Genomic DNA, 21,721 nt, shown 5'->3' on the forward strand with positions numbered 1-21,721 from the left:
TGTTGAAAGACAGCTAATATAGCTATAGTGCCGCGGATGTAGACGGAATACGCTTGTTGCTCTTCCAATCCCAGGAAGCGAAACACGCTTGGAACTTGAGTGAACTGTTGGACCAAGAGGCATGGGGTGCTACGTTAGTTTTGATCCACCAACAAACTACAGACCAACAGGCTGTCTCTAATTTAGAAACATATCTAAACAGTAGAGTGAGCCATTGACCTTGATGGCGGAATCCGTCAGGACTGAATCCTAGTTGGACTACTTTTTTGCATCTGGTGGCTAACGGTAACGTTAACGTTTTTCCCCAAAATATTTACCGGCGACGTCAGCTTCCCAAGGGTATCGTCTATTTGCTGGAACACAAGTTAGCATGCTAGCATTCAAGCTAATTTGACGCTAGTTGTAAGTAACGGTTAAAGTTATGGATGTATCAAAACGACTAACTAAAAGTAGGAAGTTAGAGGGGAAATTAACAAATATTTGGGAAACCCATCCTTTAATTTCAGTAATGCTAAGTCGGTTAAGTTATAGAGTATAAACGTTGTAATACAATGGTTGTATGTTTGAGTTGGAAAGCATTAGGGATTTTGCAGTGTTGTGTTCGACAGTAGTAGCTTGCTGCGTATTGAATCTGGTTGCTCTTGTCAGTGTTTGTATCAGACTATTCACTGGAAGGGTTTCATTTGACCACAATCGTGAAATGTGGCTTGCATTGCGTGTTATAGAATGTAAATGACATAGGTCAGGAGGCATATTACAAATAGCTGTCTATTTGCTTTAAATGTTTTTTTGAGTGTAAACTTAGAGAACTGCATTATGAATTGGTAGCAAACTCAAGCCAAGTCAGGTATTTAAAAAAAATGCCTACTTTAAGAAGATTACTCTTCGATAAGTCTTGTGTTGTCTGGTTCAGGGTGACAGACTGACTAGCTGTGAATAAACTGTTGTAACATACTCTTTAGTGATGAGTATGAACACTATGGTTGTGATTCATCATGGCATTTACCATCCTATTCCAAGTTTTCTATTTTATGTCATTATGTCATTTTTGTGAATTTATGTCTCTTTTCTCTCTTTTCAGATCTGTCTGCTGATGATGAACCTCATGAGATGTAACATTCACACAGTGTTCGAGGGGACAGCAAGGAGAACTATTTCTCTGGACTAAGTGAATAGCTCCCTCTTGGAAAAGTGTGAAACATGCCCTTGCCATTTGGCTTAAAACTCAAAAGGACTCGAAGGTATACTGTTTCAAGCAAGAGCTGTCTTGTCACTCGGATTCAGCTGCTCAATGGAGAGTTTGTTGAGTTTACACTTTCAGTGGAGAGCACCGGGCAGGAATGTTTGGAAGCAGTTGCTCAGAGACTTGAGTTAAGAGAGGTATGTCTGTTTTTTCATCCAAAACAAGTGCAGATTGTTCTCTCTTATATACTTTTTGAGAATCATCTCAGATACTTATCTTTTGGAAATGTGTTAATTACATACTCTGTATTAATATGTAATAATATGCATGTTATCAACTCATCACAACTTGTTGCCCACATTCACTTTCTTCTTTGTATTTCCTTTTAAACAAAAGTTCCAGCTCTCAAATCATGAACAATATGTTCAAGAAAAACTGTCAGTCAGAATTGAATAATGCAATGAGCTTCATATGTGCATTTGGTCACCTGGTTATCATGAGCTGAAATAGATGCTTTCATTGTTAGACACAACTCAAATGAACAATAGATACTGCTATACAAACAGGTGTTTTGCCTGGGAACATGCACTAAATCACAGTGTCTGTTATTCTGATGCAAAGTGGCTAGCGGGACTAAGCCTCTAGCCACATTTAAACGTTTTCTTGTATTCAGAGCAATAAACATATTGTTTTTTTTTGTGCAATCATGTGGTTCTCCATCCATCTCTCGTAGAGCATGTTCTGTCACTTTACTTGATTTAGGGATGATATTTACAACCACTGTCTTATTTGTTCCTATTTTCTCTCCTCCGAATCATTATTATTTAAACAACATTTGTTAATGGCCACATAGCTTTAAATAATAGTTTCCAAACAGTGCTGTTATGTTGGCCATGTTTCTAGTTGTGATTTGAGAGTTGCTGCAAATCACAAAACTCCTCTTTCAGCAAATGTGTCTTTGGTAGACAGCAAGCCTATAGGCCAGGGGGTTACTTTTCTTACTAGTGTTTATTGTGAGATGTTCAGGCAGTCACAAGACTGAACAGGGACTGCCAACAGCCTATACATCTGGGAACGTTTTTTTTTATAGGTCTTGATAAGTGTTGAATGTAATGATGTGCAGTATTGATCTAAAGCAGTCACTCAATATTGTTCTAAAGTTGAATATGTTTAGTGTGCATTCATTTGGGGTTCAGTACAGATAGTAAGACCAAAATGTCCTTAGGGTTTCTTTCATCACAGCATGCCTAAGGTGTAATGTTTGTGCTTCTCTGCTTGTTAGATAACATTCTTCAGCTTGTGGTACTTCAACAAGCAGAACCAGCAGAGATGGATCGACTTGGAAAAGCCGCTGAAAAAGCAGCTGGACAAGTATGGGCTCGAGCCCACCGTTTACTTTGGAGTCGTGTTTTACATACCCAGTGTCAACCAACTGCAACAGGAGATCACAAGGTGAGGTTTCGTCAGTGGCACGAGGTCTCTTGTACTAGGCCTATATTACCTTAGTGACAATTTATACAATTAATGCCAATCAAAGAGGTATTTTGAGATCATTTTGCCTGTTTAAAGTGGCCAACGAGAAAATAAGTTCATCAAGCACAGTTGATCAGTGATTTCCTTTGACCTATGTTTGTTTTAATACACAAATCAATTCAGAGCAGTCATTTATTTTTTTGTTTTCGAGTGATTGTTCATTCCCCACACAAGTAACCCTCTCTTCTTCTCCACAGATATCAGTATTACCTACAGATGAAGAAGGATTTTACGGAGGGCAGGATCTCTTGCTTACCAGAACAAGCTATTCGTTTAGCTAGCCTGGCAGTGCAAGGTAAATAATAAATACATGATACAAGTCGAGAAAAGAAACCTGGGGTTGACAAGCCTGTTGTTTCCTGACGTAAAGCTTCAGCAAAACTTGTCATTTTAAACATTGACAGGCGGCTTTTGCTAGTTTTTGTTAAGTATTATACCGCACCTAACAAGCACCATTACACCTAAACCAGCATATTAAATGGGTCAGTGGTGTGTTTGTGTGTGAATGTGAACTCCCCTTGCAAGAGTTTTAGCCCTGACACGTCCTCCCACTTCTGGCCAACCAGAAGAATCTCAAACACTGCTGGCAAAGTTAAATCAGGCTCTGCAACTTACTGGCCTGGGTGTTGGAATAGCACAGCCTCCGAGATCACTTACTGCTGCGGCCATCTTCAAATGACTGACCAGCATGCATTATGTACATTTTAAGAAAAGCTGTAAGAAGCTTCTTCCAAGTTTTACTAAAGATAAGACACTGCTCAAGTTGTCTTGCAGACTTTGCATGACTTTAAAAGTGCAGTGTGCAGTTCCTATTTTCTCTCCCTGTTTTGGAGTGAAGGGCCGTTGTAGCGTTTAAGCAGGGCTGATTCCTGGGATAGCCAACATAGTTGTGAATGTTGCCAGCCTGAAGCTAATAACAGCTTTGGACTTCTACGTTGTCAGACGCTAGAGCAATCCCCCTTTCTTTACAAATGTGCCCCTCCTCTCCTAAAATGTGTGGCACTGCAGCTTTCCAAGAGGCATTACAGCACGCTGCAATCCTTGAATGTCTATTTAGGCTTGTACTCAATGCAGAATTGGACATGTAATCAAGTTTATTCAGAACGCGGTGTTATGCACAGTATGCTCATGAAGTCTGTCTTTTTTTGTACACAGCTGACTTTGGAGACTTCAATCGATATGATTCCCAGGACTTCCTCCAGAAGCTTGCGTTGTTCCCTATTGTAAGCTTTTTTTGATTTACATGTGAAATGGAAAGTGTTCTTATTTGTATTTAAATACCAACATTGTTTCAACCGTGATATTCTCTTTGCAGGACTGGATCCAGGATGAGCGTGTGCTTGAAGAGGCCACTCAGAAAGTGGCTCTTCTGTATCAGTCCTACAGGTGAGCATCAGCAGTCCTTTTTGCTTCTATAAAGCCACGCAGCTTTTTTTTATTATCTTTGTTAATTTAGAGTCTTACTGAGGCCATAAAGTTATTACCATGACTTATTGCAATGCAGTGATTCTTTCTTGTTTTTTTTTGGTAGGTGAATGGGTTTTGATGGTTGTTTTGTCCTGTTATCTTTTTAAGGGGTTTATCAGCTCCAGAGGCAGAGATGCTGTACATGCAGGAGGTGGAGAAAATGGAAGGCTATGGTCAGGAGAGCTATCAAGCCAAGGTAAGTTAACACGTTGCTTTGATCCCCGACAGCTCAAACACTGAAGAAGACTGCAAACTATGTGTCTGGATTCTTTCACCTCAAATGATGTTCTGAATGTCTCTATCCTCTCCACGCATCTAAACAGGACAGCACAGGCACAGACGTTTCCATGGGGTCGTGCCTCGATGGCATCTTTGTCAAGCATAAAAATGGCAGGCCGCTTCTTTTATTTAGGTAAGTCTAGCCAGAAATTGGTTCCAAATGATCTTTACTTCTAACAGTGAAGAATAAAGGTGTTCAAAATGTTGATTCTGAGAAGCAATTGTTTTGAATCTGTCTCAGCAGCTCACAGCTATTCTTGGGTTAGGTGGTCTCCTTTTATGTTCCTTAATGCTAGATCTGAATGTGGCCTAAGTGGAATGAGTCAAGTAAAGTAACATTGTTGTAGCATTATCTGTCTGTCTAGTGAGTGGGAGTGCATTCTTGACCTTCCATGAACTGTATCTATCTACATACCATTATAGGTACTGCATACACCTTATTTCATAGACTCCCACATGCATTGCTTAAGCAGTGCCAAAGTCTCTTTAAAAAATGCCACAAAGTGATGTGACTGCCATGACATGTGTTTTTCTTTTCCCTCTCTCTCTCTCTGCCACCGTGCTTTAAACGGCTGCGTAGGTGGAATGAAATTAACAACATGAGTCATAACAGGTCCTTCTTTGTCCTGGAGCTCACCAACAGAGAGGAGAGTGTCCAGTTCCAGACAGTAAGTCTCTGCTGCCATCGCACCTTGTCTGCCCTGCTCGTCCCCGGAGACATTTCAGTCTCTTATTGAATTTGGCTAAATTAGACATTGCCAATCGTCAGGGAGCTGAGCATCAGCTAGTCTGAACAATTCACCCGTGTTTGTGTTTGGGTGTGGCTGCTGCTAGGGATGTTTGGGTATGTTACTTATGTGTTGGTCATAAAGTCACATACCATTAGCCGAAACTCAATGTAGCAAGTATTTGATAGCATACAGAGGAACAACTTTACTTAGAGATAACTAAGCAAACACCACCTTTGTACTACTTGTGTTAACATCTAATGCTTTTCTTTTCTTTGTGTAGGAAGACATGGAAACCTCCAAATACGTGTGCCGGATGTGTCTGGCCAGACTCAAGTTTTATAAGATAAACAAGAGTAGCCTGTAAGTTTTTTTTTTTTTTTTGCATGTCTAGCCTAGTTCCTGTCTCTTTGTTCCTTGTGGTCTCGTGCATGTGTCTCCTCTTCGGTGTAGCCTCACTTCTCTCCTCCTCTCCTCCTCTCCTCCTCTCTTCAGAGAGGAGTGTGACCCCCTGCCTTCTGAGGGCTCCCAGAAGTCCCTTCTCACTCTATCCTTTCCTCGCTTTCCAATGCTCTCTCGTCCCTCTCTGCCTTCTAATAAGGGGTGAGCATTACAATCAGCCCTGCCCATAATATTTGACATACAGCTGTTTAGCAGGTGCCAACACCAATCCCTTTGTGATTGTCTCTAGACAACACTGCATCAACAAACAAGCTCCCTTCTTTGTAGCTGAAAGGGCCATTTGGTTGTCATTTTTGTGTATCAAAATGAATACAATTCATTTTAAAGTCTTTTTTTGTCAGCACTATTTGTAAAATCAAGATGATCTTTAAGATTGTTTAAAATCTTGGCATTACCTGTTCAGTATTCTCTCTTACAGTAATTCATTTAATTTTGAGTTGATCAGATATTTAAAGATCTACATTTTCTAAGTTTATACTATATTTGATTAAGTTGCTCAGCTTCATGTGTTTAGAAAATACTCTACAAACAGAAATGTGCTCTGTTTATGAGTCAATCAAAAATAAAAACACATCGCATGACTCTTCTCTTACACCAGGTGTGCTGGTGTACTTTAAGACATGTGGAAAATGTTGCATGGTGTTCTGGAGAACAGTTGAGCATGTGTTTTTAAGTCTGAACTTAACCATGTCTGCAGTGTGCTGTGTGTGCATTGAAAAGAAGGTCTCTAAAAATATATTTCAAAAAGTTATAACAACACACATTTGTTTTACCCACCAGCCAAACCCAGCCTGTCGTTGTGAACCCAGTCAGACGGAGGTCCTCTACTAGAATTACTCTGGTAATGTCCATGCACATATTTTCCTGATTTTCTAGCTTGCAGTTCAGAACATGATGTTTCCTCCAATAAAGACTTATTTTTAATCATTTTCTCAGATCATATGAGCTGTGGCTGAATTCCTCTTGTTTGTTTCAGCCAAAGCCTCAGGCCTACATGATGCCCCCTCCTCAAATGCACTACAATGGTCATTTCACAGAGCCTTACACATCATCACAAGGTAATCAATGGCAACAATGAACCTGAAAAGCAGTGCACAAGATGGCATTAGAAGTTTTTTCCTTCAACTACATTTAATGTTGCATGGTTTTATAAATGTAATCCATTGTCCATGTAAGGATGTGTTTTTAATTTGCCTTCTCACAGACAACCTGTACATGAACAATCAGAACGGTTATTACTACCACTCGCAGACCAGCCTGGACTGCTCCCCTCTGGAATACAGCAGCGGGGGGCGGTTACGTAACGGCAGTGTGTACAGCGCCCACAGCACCAGCTCTCTCACTAATCCCCAGCACTACCTCCAGCCCTCACCCATGTCCTCCAACCCCTCCATCACCAGCGACATCACCAGGCCCGACTATGTCCCCTCGCATCGCCACAGCGCGCTCATCCCCCCGTCCTACCGCGCCACCCCGGATTACGAGACAGTGATGCGTCAGAAGAACCGCGGAGCAGGATTTGGGATGCTTTCGTCTCAAGACCACCGACAGAGCCACTCCATGAGGAACCTGAACATTGGTAACTCGTACGCCTACAGCAGACCGGACCCTCTAGTTTACAGCCAGCCAGAGATCAGAGGAGAGCACGGCGGAGCAGCCCCCCACCATCACTATCCCTTCCACCTGGGCTCCAGCTTCCACAGCCCCTCTCCTTACCCCTATCCCACAGAGAGAAGGCCCGTAGTGGGGGCGGTCAGTGTCCCGGAGCTCACTAATGTCCAGCTGCAACAGGCACAGGAGTACCCCGCCCCTAACATCATGAGAACACATGTGTACCGACCACCTCCCCCCTACCCGTACGCCCACCCACGGCCCGCTAACAGCACCCCTGACCTGTCGCGTCACCTCTATGTCAGCAGCAGCAACCCAGACCTGATCATCACCAGGCGTGTGCACCACTCGGTCCAGACCTTCCAGGAGGACAGCCTACCGGTAGCCCACTCCTTACAAGAGGTGTCGGAGCCTCTTTTCAGCGGACCCCCACAGAGACACCCTTACCACGCTCAGAAGCGGAACTCCATTGAGATCGCTGGATTAGCACACAGTCTGGAGGGGATGAGGGTGAAGGAGCGCACCGTGTCTTCCTCGGCCGCCGAAACCGTCACGCCCCCTCCCCCCCTGCGAGGCGGTCGCTCTCAAGGCTCTCATCTCAACGTGTATTTGGAACGCATAAAGACGGACGACGGGGGCGACATTAAGGAGGACGTACAGTACGGACACAAGAAGTCCCTTTCCGACGCCACCATGCTGGTTCACAGCAGTGGGGAAGAGGAGGAGTTTGAGGAGGACAGTGGACGCCACACTCCTCTTTCCCAGGATGCACTAGAAGCTGTTCCCGTGCAGCCGCCCCAACAGCACAGCAGTTTGACATCTCTGTCGCTCCTTCAGCAACAAACTCCCTCAGAGCCGCCTCCTGCGTATCCCATCGGCTCCTCTCTGGACCCCTCTATAACCAGCTCCTTGACTTACAGCGTTCACCCCCAGAGCCAGGAGGGCGAGCCTCTCTACCTGCTGTCAGATTTACGACAGCCCAGAATAATGCCCTCTGTGTCTGAGGGAGACCTGAGTGGCCAGGCTAAGCAGAAGACTAAAAAAGACTTCAAGAAGAGGCCTGTGTCTGATGTGCCTGCCGGGAAGAAAACAGTGGAAGGGTTGCCCCCTCCGGTGAGTGCTGTTCCCAGTTACATCACATTCTCAGCATAGTGCAGTAGTTAATAATCCTTATGACATTTAGACATTTCTCCGGGCCACCTCTGGTTATAGATATCGTATTTCTCAAGGATTCTGTATTTCAAATTGGCATGAAAGCAAGATTGAGGATATAGCAGCTATTTATTTGTTTCATGGTGGTCTTACAACTAGGAAGGGGAATGATTAATCGAATATGAGTTATGAATATTTTTATTGTAATTTATTTTCCTTTTTTTTTTATGGGAGGGGTGCCTAAGTTGATTACATATTATCAAATGGATGAATTAAATGTATAATGCGATAGTGCCATTTAAAATATCTTAAGAAATACATGAAAGAAAACGTGGTTTTGTTTCTATATTTATTTGAAATGTTATTTAAACCTTTTTTTAATTACTTTTTTTTTAAACATTTAAAAAAAAAACACACATTTGATAGGATATGTCAATTCTGTTAACCGTTTTTTTGGGGGTCGAATGTTCTGATATAAATTTGCTTTCAAATTCCCATCCCTACTCAGCACATCTTATCACACTCCAGCTCTAAAATGTCTTTGAAGTTGAACTGTAATAATAACTCAGGAAACCTACTCCGAGCTTGCTGTAAAAGTGTTTTGTTCCCAGACATGTGTTTTGCTCATTTGAAAGTCACATGAGTATGCACCGAGATAACATTAGGAAGTCTGAACATAGTGTTGGAGTCAGTTTCAGGGGCCAGCTCTCAATGCACGCACACTATCACAAAGAATGCAGCTGGAGTACCTTGTAAAACTGGCCAGGTGACATTCCCTGAGCAAACACCCAGCAGGCTGCGTTTGTCCCGCCCCTCTTGCATGCTGACTCCCTCACAGCGACACATCGTCCTCACTGTTTCTCTGTCTCCTCTCTGTTGTCACACCAGGGCATGAAGAAAGGAGCCAGGTCAGAGTTCAAGAAGAGGGGCCCGATGAAAGAGGCTTATCTAAACGGCCTGTCGGTGTCGAGGCAGCCGATGCACGAAGAGGTGAAGGATGAGCCTGAGAGAGCATCCAATGAAGAGAGGGTAGGACAACTTTCTGCCGTAATGGTTTGCTTCTTGACAAACAGATTTACAAATACAGATAAAACGTAGTTGGGTGTATGTAGGCAATGGAAAGCTAAGACATGTCAGATGTGTTACAGTATGCTTGTACTCATTAGCAGGTTCTACTGTTTGTGTTTATATTCACCTGCTGCTAGGTTGTTGAACAGGTACATGGGGACAACGTTTTGTCAATGTTCTTGTTCTGGAGGTTAAACACAGCTCAACTGGTCAGCCTAATTAGTCTTGATGCTTGTTGCTTTAACTCCGATGTTACCTTTCCATTTCCAAAATAAATTAATATGTTGTTAATGTGATCTGTGAGCGCACAGTAGATTCCCAAATGTCTCATACACACAGGAATGTAGGAAGACAAAAATATCAACCATACATATCACTCACATTTCTTTATTTAGTTATTATTTCTACATGGCTTCTTTACTTATTGAAATAATTCATCTCCTTGTGTCACCCGTCTATTCATCATTTACAAAACTCCACTACTGCACATCTATATCTTTTAGATGAGTATATTGAATGTTCCTTTAGTGCTTTTGAAAGTTTCCAAAATAACTAAGCAAGAATGGTGCTACATGTTTTCCGTTTTTACAGATTGGTACAAAAATATGAGTAGCAAATGGATCTAAATGGATGTTCACCGTGATTTTGTGTTTTCTAATTTGCTTCAAAACGGTTAGGGTCTTGGGGCTGAAGTTTTAAACTTTTAAGCAACAACCACATTTCTTACATACTATCCAGAATCAGAGAAATGCCTTGTCATTCAAAACCACATTTCAATACCTTAGGAGTAGATGCATTAACATGAGTGACTTGCTTGTACCAAGATCAAATGATGCTGGGTTTAGACATTTTTTAAACTACACCCAGTCTTTTGATAACATTCACAAGTGAAAGCTTTGTCCTCTTATAGCAAGCACAACTCAGTACTTCTTCCCTTTTATAGAAAGTAAAACTACAATCATAGGAAGTTAGGATGATCCTATTTATCTGCTGACTCAGATAGCATTCTGACCTGTTACGCAGCGTCCACACGGCGGCGTACGTTGAAGCTTGCCGGTGAGCTTGTCTAAAACTCGACCAACAACCAATCACATGAATCTCCTGCCCCGGACACACAAGCACGCGGTTTGATTGGCTAGAGCTTGTCGAAGCGTCAAAAGTTGAACATTGCTCAACTTTTGAAGCGAGCAACGCGAGCAAAGCGAATCAACGCTCCCACAATGCAGTTCGGCAAAGCGTGCCGTCGCCCCATTCAAAGTGAATGGGCAGAAGCATTGAAGCTTCAACGCACGCCTCCGTGTGGACGGGCCGTTATACTGTATATGTCATTGCAGCGTTTATGTATGCATAATTGGGATTGGGCCAAGGAAGTCCAAACAGGGGAAGGTTGTTTATGAGTCAGGACCGCATCACCCATTGTTTCCTGTTTCCTCGTGTGTGTTAGTGTCAGGTTCTGGAGCAGCATATGGAGAGGGGAGAGATGCTGAAGGAGTACGACAGCATCCCAAAGCGCCGCCCGGGGGGGGGGTGCTCCATCGCCCAGCTGCCGGAGAGCGGAGACAAGAACCGCTTCCAGGACGTCATGCCGTACGATGACACCCGAGTGGAGCTGGTTCCCACTAAAGAGAACAACACGGGATACATCAACGCATCACATGTTAGAGTAAGTTGTCTTGTCTCATGACATATCACATGTTCCTGATTTTGTTTCATAATTAGGACAACAAAGCACTTGGAGCAGAAACGTTTGCTCATGATGATCAGTGAAGCTGCTGATACGGCTGGTTTATTTGTCTTTCTATGAATGTAGGGTTGGGTAATAATGGCAAAAATCATCATGCATTGTTACGTCAATACAACAGGCTGATACGCTTTTCCAGAAAATCAATTCCAAAGAAACGCCCTGCCATTATGTCATTCTACATGTGATGTCAGTGTAAAATGATATATAATTAAGTGTTTCCACAACACTGACATTACTGTCTGACTCAGAGCGAAGGTATACATTTCAAAACCATGCCACTACCTTAGAACATTCGGTTTGGCTTTCCAATACAAAGACTATTTGTTCCTTCTTTTTTGGATTTGAGATCAAGGGTGGTTTTGTGTTTGAACAGCTGTTACTATGTAGCTGCTTCTCCACCACCTGCAGAAAATCACATGTAGGAACACACCCTCAGTACAGGACTGACTTTAAACAACAATGGAAATACTTGGAATTAAGAATGGCCTGCTTTAAATACAGGATTTGTGAGGGACTGATGAATATGATTAAGTCATTGGTTATATTCCAAAAATGTAAGCTAAGCATGATAACACTAAACTTTCTCTATCCTTTGAATAACAAAGTCTAAAAGAAACACCAGCAAAGTCCAGCTCTGATAACAAACCCATGACTCTGTTTCTATGGCTGCTGCTGCTTCTCATTCATTCTTCATCATCAAATCTATGACACAATATACAACAAAAATCTATGCTGTTCTCTAGTTGTGTTTTTTAGAAAATGTATGAAGAGTACTTGTGACTGAAACATATCCCCCTCTCCTCTCTCACCAGATAACGGTGAATGGGCAGGAGTGGAGCTACATAGCGACGCAGGGTCCGATGTCCAACACGTGTCCGGACTTCTGGCAGATGGTGTGGGAACAGGGTGTCTCCATCATCGCCATGGTCACCGCTGAAGAGGTGCGATTTCATATTAACAGCACCCCATTTCTTTCTTTCACTCCTCATCATTACCTCGATTGACCTTTTTAGTTTGTCCTCTGCTTCCTCCAGGAGAGCGGCCGAGAAAAGAGTTTCCGTTACTGGCCGCGCCTCGGCTCTCGTCACAACACGGTGACGTACGGCCGCTTCAAGATCACAACGCGCTTCCGCACAGAGTCCGGCTGCTACGCCACCACCGGGCTGAAGATCAAACACCTGCTGACGGGCCAGGAGAGGACCGTCTGGCACCTGCAGTACACGGACTGGCCCGACCACGGCTGCCCCGAGGACTTCAAAGGCTTCCTCAGTGAGTGGGACCCATATCTGTTTGTCCGTTACATGCTTTATGTTCAGATATCTACCAGGAAGACTGAACAAGTGTATTCATTAGTTTGACTTAATAATAGTAGACCTGGGGGGTATACTACAAATCTAGTTCAACCTTTCCTGGATATGTTTTGAGTTATCCGGTTGACTTAATCCAAAACAAAGCCGCTCTCGCTAAACTGTCCTACAGCGCTGGCTATCAACTCGTTCGCTCAAGCCAGCCGTGTCCTATCTATGTAGGTGCGCGTTCACATAAAAGGGGTGGTATCTGGAGCATTCGACCAATCACAAACACGGACAAGCGTACTGACAGGGCAGCGTCGTACCTCCTGAATGAAAAGTCAACTATAATATTAGACATATGGAGTTAAACTTTAAGCATCCATGACTTAAACACTTTATCCAGGATAAAAGCCACATAGTTGCACCTGCAAGGTGAATACAGCTGGTAAAAGAAAAAGTGTTTGAATGCGTACATTAACAGGTTTATGATATCACTGCCCCGTCTAAGACACTAGTGGATCTGACTTTAATTACATCTGACTCGAGTGTTTCGTCAACTTAATGTGTTGCTTAAAATAATACTTCTGCATACAGTATGTGACACTGTGAGTGTTGCACGGCCAGATACGGCTCAGCTGACTCAGATAAGGAAATATATTATACATTATGATGTGATATGAATGATAATGGGACACATCAACGTCTGCACTCAGTGCCGCGGACTGTAGGCTACGTAATGTTACTTTGATCCGGTTACTTATGTTGTGGCAGATATTTAATTAAGCTTTCTTAACATAATAGTATAATAGTTATAATAGTCAGATTGCTCTGAAGATGGGAGGTGATATTCTATTCATTTTCACGTTCACACAGTCGGTGATTTTGGCCGGCCGTCTTTCCTGCAACGGCAGTTTAAACTGTATTTCCTCCGCACACTGAGCTCTGATTGGTCAGCAGGCGTGGTGCTTTCACTGAGTTGATCTCTTATCCTGGAACCTATCCTGCTTCGGTGCACAGACTAGGTTCCAGGATAAGTCACCATGGAGATCTAGCCCGCTAAAAAGTGAACCAGCTTCGTAGTACCGGAAATCCCAGAAGTTATCTTGCTAAACAAAAATCCTGCTTCGTAGTATACCAGTATTACCCCCCAGTTTTGATGGAAATTGAGTTAAACTCTGTCTTAAAAAATAGAATGTGAAGTTCTCTTCTGGCATTTATTAAATCCTTAAAAACTGATCTCAGATTACATAACACATCACTCGAAAAAAAATCCATGCCTTAAATATTGTCTTTATTAGATTAATAAAGACATGGATAATTGAAGGTGCCTGAATTTTGTATATATTTTGTTGTATTTTATTTTACTAAGTATATGTTCAGCGTTGTAACAGTATTCACGTTGATCCTTGTCCCAAACAACCCTGTCTTTAAATGTATTGTAATAGAGCCTGGAGATTCTTTGAAAAGTATTTTGATTGAATTGTTTAGATTAGTATTGGAACTCTCTAAGAAAGTTACTAAGTAGATTTGTGTTGGATATATTCATTGATTGTGTACCTACCGTACTTAAAGTTGCTGTCCTCATGTTTCTGCAGCGTACCTGGAGGAGATCCAGTCTGTGAGGAGACACACCAACAGCATCAGTGAGCCAAAGAACACCAACCTGCCGGTGCTGGTGCACTGCAGCGCGGGGGTGGGCCGCACCGGGGTGGTCATCCTGTCCGAAGTCATGATCGCCTGTCTGGAGCACAACGAGGTAACATCCCCGCCAGAGGTCGCGTTAACCGAATATATTCCGTCTATGACGGAATTCTTTTGACAATGACGGAAAAATCTGAAAGCAGTCCGTCATTTTGACGGATTAGAACAAACTCAGAACAGCGCCAAAGTTTCCCCGCAGCAGGGCTCCGGTGTTATCCCCTTATGTCGTTTCCAGACCTAACTATGCCGTACTACAAATCATTGAAATGTCTGGGAGTTTATGCTTTGCGCTGTGGCGCGCTCCCGCGAGGTGCAGTGGGCATGCACAACACGGCATAACACCGGCGCTAGTATTTCATTTTTTCTGGTCATAATAATTTATGTTAATTCCATTCAAAACAAATATTTTGAATTCCTTCACTTGCATAGTTTGTGTAAACATTAAACCAAAGTAAGGCGTTGTTACTCATGTTTATAAGCTAATAGTTTAATATAAATGTTTATTAGGGTTAGTTAGATAGACGTTATATATACATCTAATCTAGCTCTTAGCAAAGCAGTAACATGTCCCACATGTTGCTTGTTCTCACCTGGTCACCCATCTGGAGTCAATATTCTTTCAGCTGCTCGTGTTTCTAGATGAAACTGTCGTACTAACTGCTCGTCTTGTTTCAGGCGCTGGATGTCCCAAAGTTCCTTTTGAAGCTTCGTCAGCAGAGGATGATGATGGTCCAGACCTTCTCTCAGTACACCTTCATCTACAAGGTCATCATCCAGTACCTCCGCAACTCCAGGCTCATATGAGTGTGTGTTCAACCCTCAGCACACACCACCACCATCACAGGTTATTGAAGGGTGGAGTCTGCCCCAGGTTTATGCCAAACTGCACTGTGATGATGATGATGATGATGATGAAGCAGCCATATGAAACTGCTCACTGTAGCGCTCTGAGGACTCTGATTGGTCAAGTATTAAAGTCAGGCGTCTGAAGGAAGGATGTGTGGATACACAAACATGAAGGAGCATAAAGACTTATGACCTGCCTCTAAACAGTATTATATATATTATTTTTTACATACAATATTGCTTAATAAAGCCCAGCACTTTTACAGTACTTAGCTGTACACGATGAACCAATGTTAAGCTGCATTATGAAACTCTTTAGGATAGATGGGTTTCATTGGTTCTGATAATGAAGGATGTTTCTGTAGTCATGAAGTGGATAAAGAATCATGTGACTCATATAAAGGTTTATTACAGAGCCCAGATCAGGTGGATTTGAACTTCATCATTGGCCTGTGGTGGCGCAAAGGTTTTCTACCTGCATTTAATTTAATAGGAACATAGAATGACATGATACAGAAGATACCTACCGTTCAGTCGGATTCGGTAAAAAATGTTTACCCACCAAACGTTATCAAAACACAACAGGAACCATCTCCTATCCTCTAAGATGGGGGATTGATGGGTTTGAGAAGCAGGTGTGAGGCAAAAGTCAAATTGGATAAATCATTTTGTACTGTTCATTATTTTTTTACAATGAGAAATCCGAGTGCTGTATTTTAGCCAGATCAAGATACTTTAAGATGTTATTACGAGACAAAGTGCCTACATATCTGCGTCATAAGGAAATGGATTAGTTTTCTTACTCAGTGTAATTTAATGCTTGTTTGATTGCAGTGATGTTTTTGTACCGCCAATCAATACATTTTAGGGACAGAAATGGCAAACTATGATCATAATAATTATTTAATTTGGTTCAACCCTTCAGGAGTGACAGTTTTGCGATTGTTAAATACATAGAAATGGAGCAGTGGGGCCATTTGACAGTATTGAGAAACAACAGTGCTCAGTGACACTTTGACATCCTGACTGTCTTTATTTTGATTATTCCTGCTGTTACAAATAGCATCCTGACTTTTAGTGAACACTTCCCTTTCCTGCTCGAGCTACAGAGCGTATTTAAAGCCAATTATGAATTCGCCTGTCCAGGAACAATGCGTACACGCGAAGTTTACATAAAGTCAAACTACTTCTTAGCAATTAGAAATATGTTTGCCTTTATTATCAATGCAAGACACCAATTTAATTTATAATGTGGCCAAAGTGATTTTTAACCCCTTATTTGTCTTACCTTGTTGTTGGTGTCAGACACGTGGGCAGTGATCTAACTTAACTGGAGGAAACTCATCTGAACTGAGTTCAACTGGATCTTTTTAAACGCCCGTATGAATTTGTTTCAGGTTTTTGGTTTGAAGATACTGAATGAGTCTTAGTGTGGAGACTGAAGAGTGATTGAACTGTTGTCCATGTACAGGTCTGTTGTTCATAATGTACAATTTTGCTTTTATGAATATTGGTTATTGTACAAACTGTATAAACTATCTATTGAACAAGAAATGGTATGCCATTGGAAAAAAGTGTAGAAAATCTTTTCAGCCAAGAATAAATATTTGGAAATACATTGTTTCTCTATTTAATTCATCACACACATGCCCCCTTGTGGTAGGAATTATTCTGCCGCATCAAAAATAAGAGTTTACTTTAGAAAGAGGTCTTTATTAAATAAATTCAGAGGTGGAAAAGATCATAGCTGGTACAGAATCTTCAAGGAAATGAGGCGAGAGCTGATCAGTCTGATCCTCAGTTTTCTAACAGGTAGCAGTGACTTCAGTCAAAGACAGATGTGTTCTCTATCCTTAAATCACTTGATACAATAACATGATTCAAAGGGTAGCGTGTTATTTTATGCCAAGAAAAAAACATGTGTAGTGTCTTTGTTCATCTCATCGGTGGTTCCTCCCTCTGATATCTGTGGAATTGTAAGCCGTGTCCCAAATTCCAAAATAAATGTAAACAATAAAAAGATTTTCATAGTATCCTTTCCAGGCTTTTTTGCAGATATGATAAAAGAAAATACACCTACTGAACTGGTTATAGCTTCCCCCAGATTATAATAATACATTAGGTTATCTGGGGCTGTTTGACTAACATCTGCTATTAGTTTTAAAGTTATGAACAGTTGCCCCTCTTCTTAAGTTCATTGCATTTTGGGAGGACAGGGTCCATCAACACTCAAAAATTAAAGTTTTTGTTCAATACATATACTTTAAATTATGTTAAATGTAGTTACGTGTGCAGTCTAAACACCATACACACTGAAGCATCCTTAGTCAGTATGAAATATGGATTTGGGACACAGTTACAGAATTGTGGCACAATGCCGCTGTGAAATCATTTGCTCCTGTGCAAAAGAAATTCTAAAATGATTGCTGTTATTTTTGAGAGATGAGAAAATTAAAAAGTAGAAATACAGTTACTTTTTCTTCCTCGGTGAAGTTCAGTCCATGTCCAATATGATTTTTTTGATCACTTATATAAAAAGACACACAAGATAGTGTCGGTCGAAACTAATACTGGTACCGTCCTCTCTTTCCTTCTTGTCCACCATGTCCTCCTTGGTTCCTTCCACCTTGGCCTCCTCCTCTTCCATCACCACGGCCTCCCCAGCCACCACCGTGTCCGCCATCTTCTCTTTTTTTCCAGGATGGCATCTCAGGAGCCGGGGCTGACATCTCTGAGGGACGTCCTCCTCTGTCCGGGACCCTCCCCATTAGAATCTGCGGACAAGTGGACATAGAAATGGTTGGGAAACATCGAATGAATGGCATTTTGTTGACAGAAAGGAACCGTTCTTCTGTACCTTGTTGACAGCGCAGCTGGTCTTCTCCGTGCTGGAGCCGCTGCTGGTCTTCACCACGTTGCAGATATCCTCTCTGGCCGCCAGCAGCTGGGCCATGTCTACGGTGGACTGAGGCTTCAGAGAGTGTCTCCTGGGCTGGTAGGCCCTCGCCATGCTGTCCACCCTTACCTAACAACCACAGGCACACATGGGGTTAAATCAGATGCCAAACACACATTACTTTGCCAATTTTAGGCATATATTATGAGTCTCAGATATATCAAAAATATATAAAAAACACGTCTATGATTTTTTTTGCTCAAAATACCAAACAGATCATGCATTTTAGACATCCCTCATATCCCATACAAAAAAGAGGAGGGGGAGCTTGTGCCTGCTCAGAATTCTACGAGATACAGCTAAATGCTGCTGTGATTAAACGGTGAGTTACTTTTTTTATTTCCTGCTTACACAGGCTCTCTCCAGTACAGGTTAGCTCTGAGTGTTAGCGATGCTTGCTAATGTAAACAAAGACCATATTACTTCCAAAAGACGTCGCGCATGATTTCTGATAGGGCCACGGGCGTGAAGCCAGCCCACATTTCCGACATTACGTCATATCGGACGCAAATCTAGATCAGCTCCGTTGTACCCCCGTTTTTAGAAATTTGGGTACGGAGGAAAAGAGAGTTTTGTTTTCTGACACTTTGTGAGTTCCCCGACGCACCGGGGACACATGTTTATGTATAAAAGACATCAAAAAGTGAATTTCGCATGATTGGTCCCCTTTAAAGAATCACCATCTTCCCCATATGCTCATCAGTTTAGATTCCCACGTGATGGAGAAAGAGGACAAAGAACATTATGATGTGTAGGTTTTATATAAACATGCCTTGGCTCTGTCCGACCACCCAAAGGACTGAACTGTGACGTCCAGCCGTTTGATCAGCATCCTGCGCCGACACTCGTACTCTGAAGACAGAGCTGCGTTAATGTTGTACAACTTCTCCTGCAGAGATAAAAAACAACAACATTATAAACCCACCTTTACATTGAACAATAAAACCCACCTAGCTACTAATATACAGATATTATTAATATATATTAACGTGGTCGATTTCATTATTAGATCTACTTACCCATTGTTCACTGTGTAGAGATGTCTTTAGTACTGGGTTTTCAATGGAGCCATCTGGAAGTTCTTTAAGTACTTTTTCAACCTATAATGACACACAGGGTCTGTCATACACACAAGTCTATTGTTCATTTCATTTACAATACTGTTTAGATAAAGACAAGATCAATTTGAAGGGTAGATAGCATTGCAAACAGGACCTATGAGAAAATGGCAAGCAAGAAGCTAATTATTATAGCTAAGTACTTATGGATAAATTTAAAGCCTTAAACATTAAACATTGCAAATAAACTTTTTTAAATCAATATGAAATGTGTTAGGAAGTCAATGCAAGTCTGGGAGAAGAGGTTTGAATATACAAATAATATAATATACAACAATGTTCAAACCACTTTGTTAACATCATGCACACCATTTTTGCTAGCTTTGAGGACTAAGACTAACAGAGAAATGCTGGTGGCTTTGACATAAATGTACTTAAATGATATTAGATAGTCCCACCTTGTCTTGGACTTGAGACAGAACCACTGCTGCGTCCTGTCCTCTGGGTCCCGGCAGGTTCAGTGTCTCACAGATGACCAGGAGCTCCTCCCAAACAGGACCCTCTTCTTGTTTACGAGAGTCTGCTCTGCTCCTCACAATCTGAGCCGCCTGGAGCTCAGAGCTCAGGAACACTTCATAAGAAGACACACAAAGCATGTCAGTGACTCACTGAACATGCAGACAACTTGTAGAACAATGAATGGAATAAGCAGTGGGATGTGATTACATACAGAGACATTTGAGATGATCCTTTGTATTCTGCACACTGCCTTTGAGAATCCCTGAAACTAGATCTCCATAAGGACAGTGCAGCTCTTTGAGCAGACCACTCATCTCCAGCTGAAGGCTGTCCAAGTCTTCTAGAGGGAGGCAGACAGGAAACAGGTTGAGAGGAAAACAAGACTTCTGAGTATCACAATCAGGTGTGAATGGAGGTGAGCTAACCTGGACCGGAAATAATGCTCTCCTCCAGATCACACAGCGGCTTCAGGCTGGAGGCCAGCCACCGGCACAGCTCCACAAACTCCGGAGAGGACAGGCCTCCCTCTGCGGCTCCGAGCAACGCCTTCTCCTCCAGCAGAGGACCGGCGTAGCTACGGAGAGAGAGGAGAGTCAAATCACAACATATTAACTAGATCGTTTAACCCTCCTGTCCTGTTCGTTTCTCCCTCCTTGCTTTTGTGTTCTTGTCTGTTTGAACTGCTCTTACATTTACACAAAAAACGTTAGTCAGCACAGCATTTTAAGCTGTAAAAAACAATGTCTCAGACCACTGGTTTAAACAAATAACTGGGGTGAATATACAAACAATAGACAGTCAAAATGTATTCCAAAGTGAACATTTTGCTGATTTGTGGGTGTTTGCTATCTGATGGATGAACATAAACTAGGGTTACCCCATTCATTTCCTTTTGCGGTCATTTTTGACAGTGTGGAAATCAGCAATTTTTTGTATTGTATAATGTTCAAATGCCTAATGTGGAGGATATTATAAGGCCTTGACGCCAAGAAAAAATATAACACAATATTTATAATTGATTAAAGTAGTTAACATTTGACCAGAACACGACAGGAGGGTTAAACCAGGCTCTCTACAACTTGCTAAATAGCTTTCACAGCCACTCTGCCTTTTGTAAACACGCAGACTGATAACATAACGGAGTGTTGATGCTAAATGCTAACAGCACATTAGCTTACCCAAGCTCCTCCAAAGAGTCCAAAATGTCGCACTCCATCGTTAAATTCATACGTGTTTTTGATATGTTTTATACTACTGAAAACATGACGACGTTACGGATATAACACTGTCAACATGTCCAGGATTTTGCACCCATTCATTTCTGCATCGCTCTACTCTCATGCCTTTTTGCTGTTCCGGTTACTGACATGGTCCGGAGGGAAACCAGCGACTTTCAATCTATGGTTCCGCTGCAATGGTTCCGCCCTATACTAGCTGTGTACTCTCCACAATAAAGGATCTGTTCATCAAAACGTGTAATAGAAGTGGCGTGGGAGAACTGCCTGAAATGTATTTTGTTGTTAAATTACAAAAAAACAGAAATCCTGAAAAGTTTAGATTTTGGAGATATTTACTTTATTTTTAATACTTTCTAATGTAAAACATTGATCTGCAAAGTAACAGAAACAGTAAATGTAGTGCAGTAAAATAACATAAAATGTAATGTTTGATGTAGTATCAAAAGCATAAAGTTCATAAAAATGTTATTATATAATTAGGTACTTATACGTAAACATACTCCTAATTAGGTACTTGAGTAAACATACTTACTGCCTAATACCATTGTAGATCTTTGTTAAAAGTGTCATTCAAGGTTCATCAAAAACTTCATTTACCATTATGCGTCATAAAGTACTTAATAAAATGTTGTTATAAAACGCAACTAGACCATGACACGCATTTATACGCCAATTTAAATTACTTCTCTATAAACATAAACACAGGCATACCACCTTGTCACTTCCTTGAAGCCTTTGGAGTAGCAAAGAGTTATTTATTTTTTGGAGTAGCAAAGACTCTATTTATTCAATTAATTATTATAAATTAGAGAAAAATGGAAATCAACTTTGTATTAAGAACAAAGGTGGCGTCTCGTTTTGTCTGAGTAACAATCCAACAGTCT

The 21,721-nt window shown here is 41.7% G+C and overlaps 2 protein-coding genes across 4 annotated transcripts; one reads left to right on the plus strand and one right to left on the minus strand.

Annotated features, from left to right (window-relative positions):
* The first annotated feature begins 67 nt into the window (after positions 1 to 67).
* On the plus strand, positions 68 to 16,684 carry ptpn21 (protein tyrosine phosphatase non-receptor type 21). 3 transcript variants are annotated; one of them, XM_079694127.1, is made up of 20 exons: positions 68 to 402; positions 1,082 to 1,380; positions 2,466 to 2,635; positions 2,914 to 3,011; positions 3,872 to 3,939; positions 4,032 to 4,102; positions 4,292 to 4,379; positions 4,507 to 4,595; positions 5,043 to 5,130; positions 5,474 to 5,553; positions 5,686 to 5,793; positions 6,433 to 6,493; positions 6,629 to 6,710; positions 6,857 to 8,376; positions 9,304 to 9,444; positions 10,928 to 11,146; positions 12,040 to 12,168; positions 12,262 to 12,496; positions 14,115 to 14,275; positions 14,896 to 16,684. In XM_079694127.1, the coding sequence occupies exons 2-20, from the start codon at positions 1,201 to 1,203 to the stop codon at positions 15,022 to 15,024; spliced, it is 3,717 nt and encodes a 1,238-aa protein (XP_079550253.1). In that variant the 5' UTR covers positions 68 to 402; positions 1,082 to 1,200; the 3' UTR covers positions 15,025 to 16,684. The 3 variants fall into 3 exon arrangements, with proteins under 3 accessions (XP_079550253.1, XP_079550252.1, XP_079550254.1); XM_079694126.1 differs by having other exon boundaries at positions 68 to 285; XM_079694128.1 differs by lacking the exon at positions 5,686 to 5,793 and having other exon boundaries at positions 69 to 285.
* On the minus strand, positions 16,009 to 20,992 carry fam98b (family with sequence similarity 98 member B). Its single transcript, XM_079694129.1, has 8 exons — positions 20,778 to 20,992; positions 20,025 to 20,173; positions 19,811 to 19,939; positions 19,539 to 19,711; positions 19,042 to 19,122; positions 18,795 to 18,911; positions 17,924 to 18,091; positions 16,009 to 17,840 (listed from the first exon to the last, which is right to left on the minus strand). The coding sequence occupies exons 1-8, from the start codon at positions 20,825 to 20,827 to the stop codon at positions 17,631 to 17,633; spliced, it is 1,077 nt and encodes a 358-aa protein (XP_079550255.1). The 5' UTR covers positions 20,828 to 20,992; the 3' UTR covers positions 16,009 to 17,630.
* Positions 20,993 to 21,721: the final 729 nt, after the last annotated feature.

This window comes from Notothenia rossii, assembly GCF_949606895.1.
Source record: "Notothenia rossii genome assembly, chromosome: 7".
NCBI classification, from domain to species: domain Eukaryota; kingdom Metazoa; phylum Chordata; class Actinopteri; order Perciformes; family Nototheniidae; genus Notothenia; species Notothenia rossii.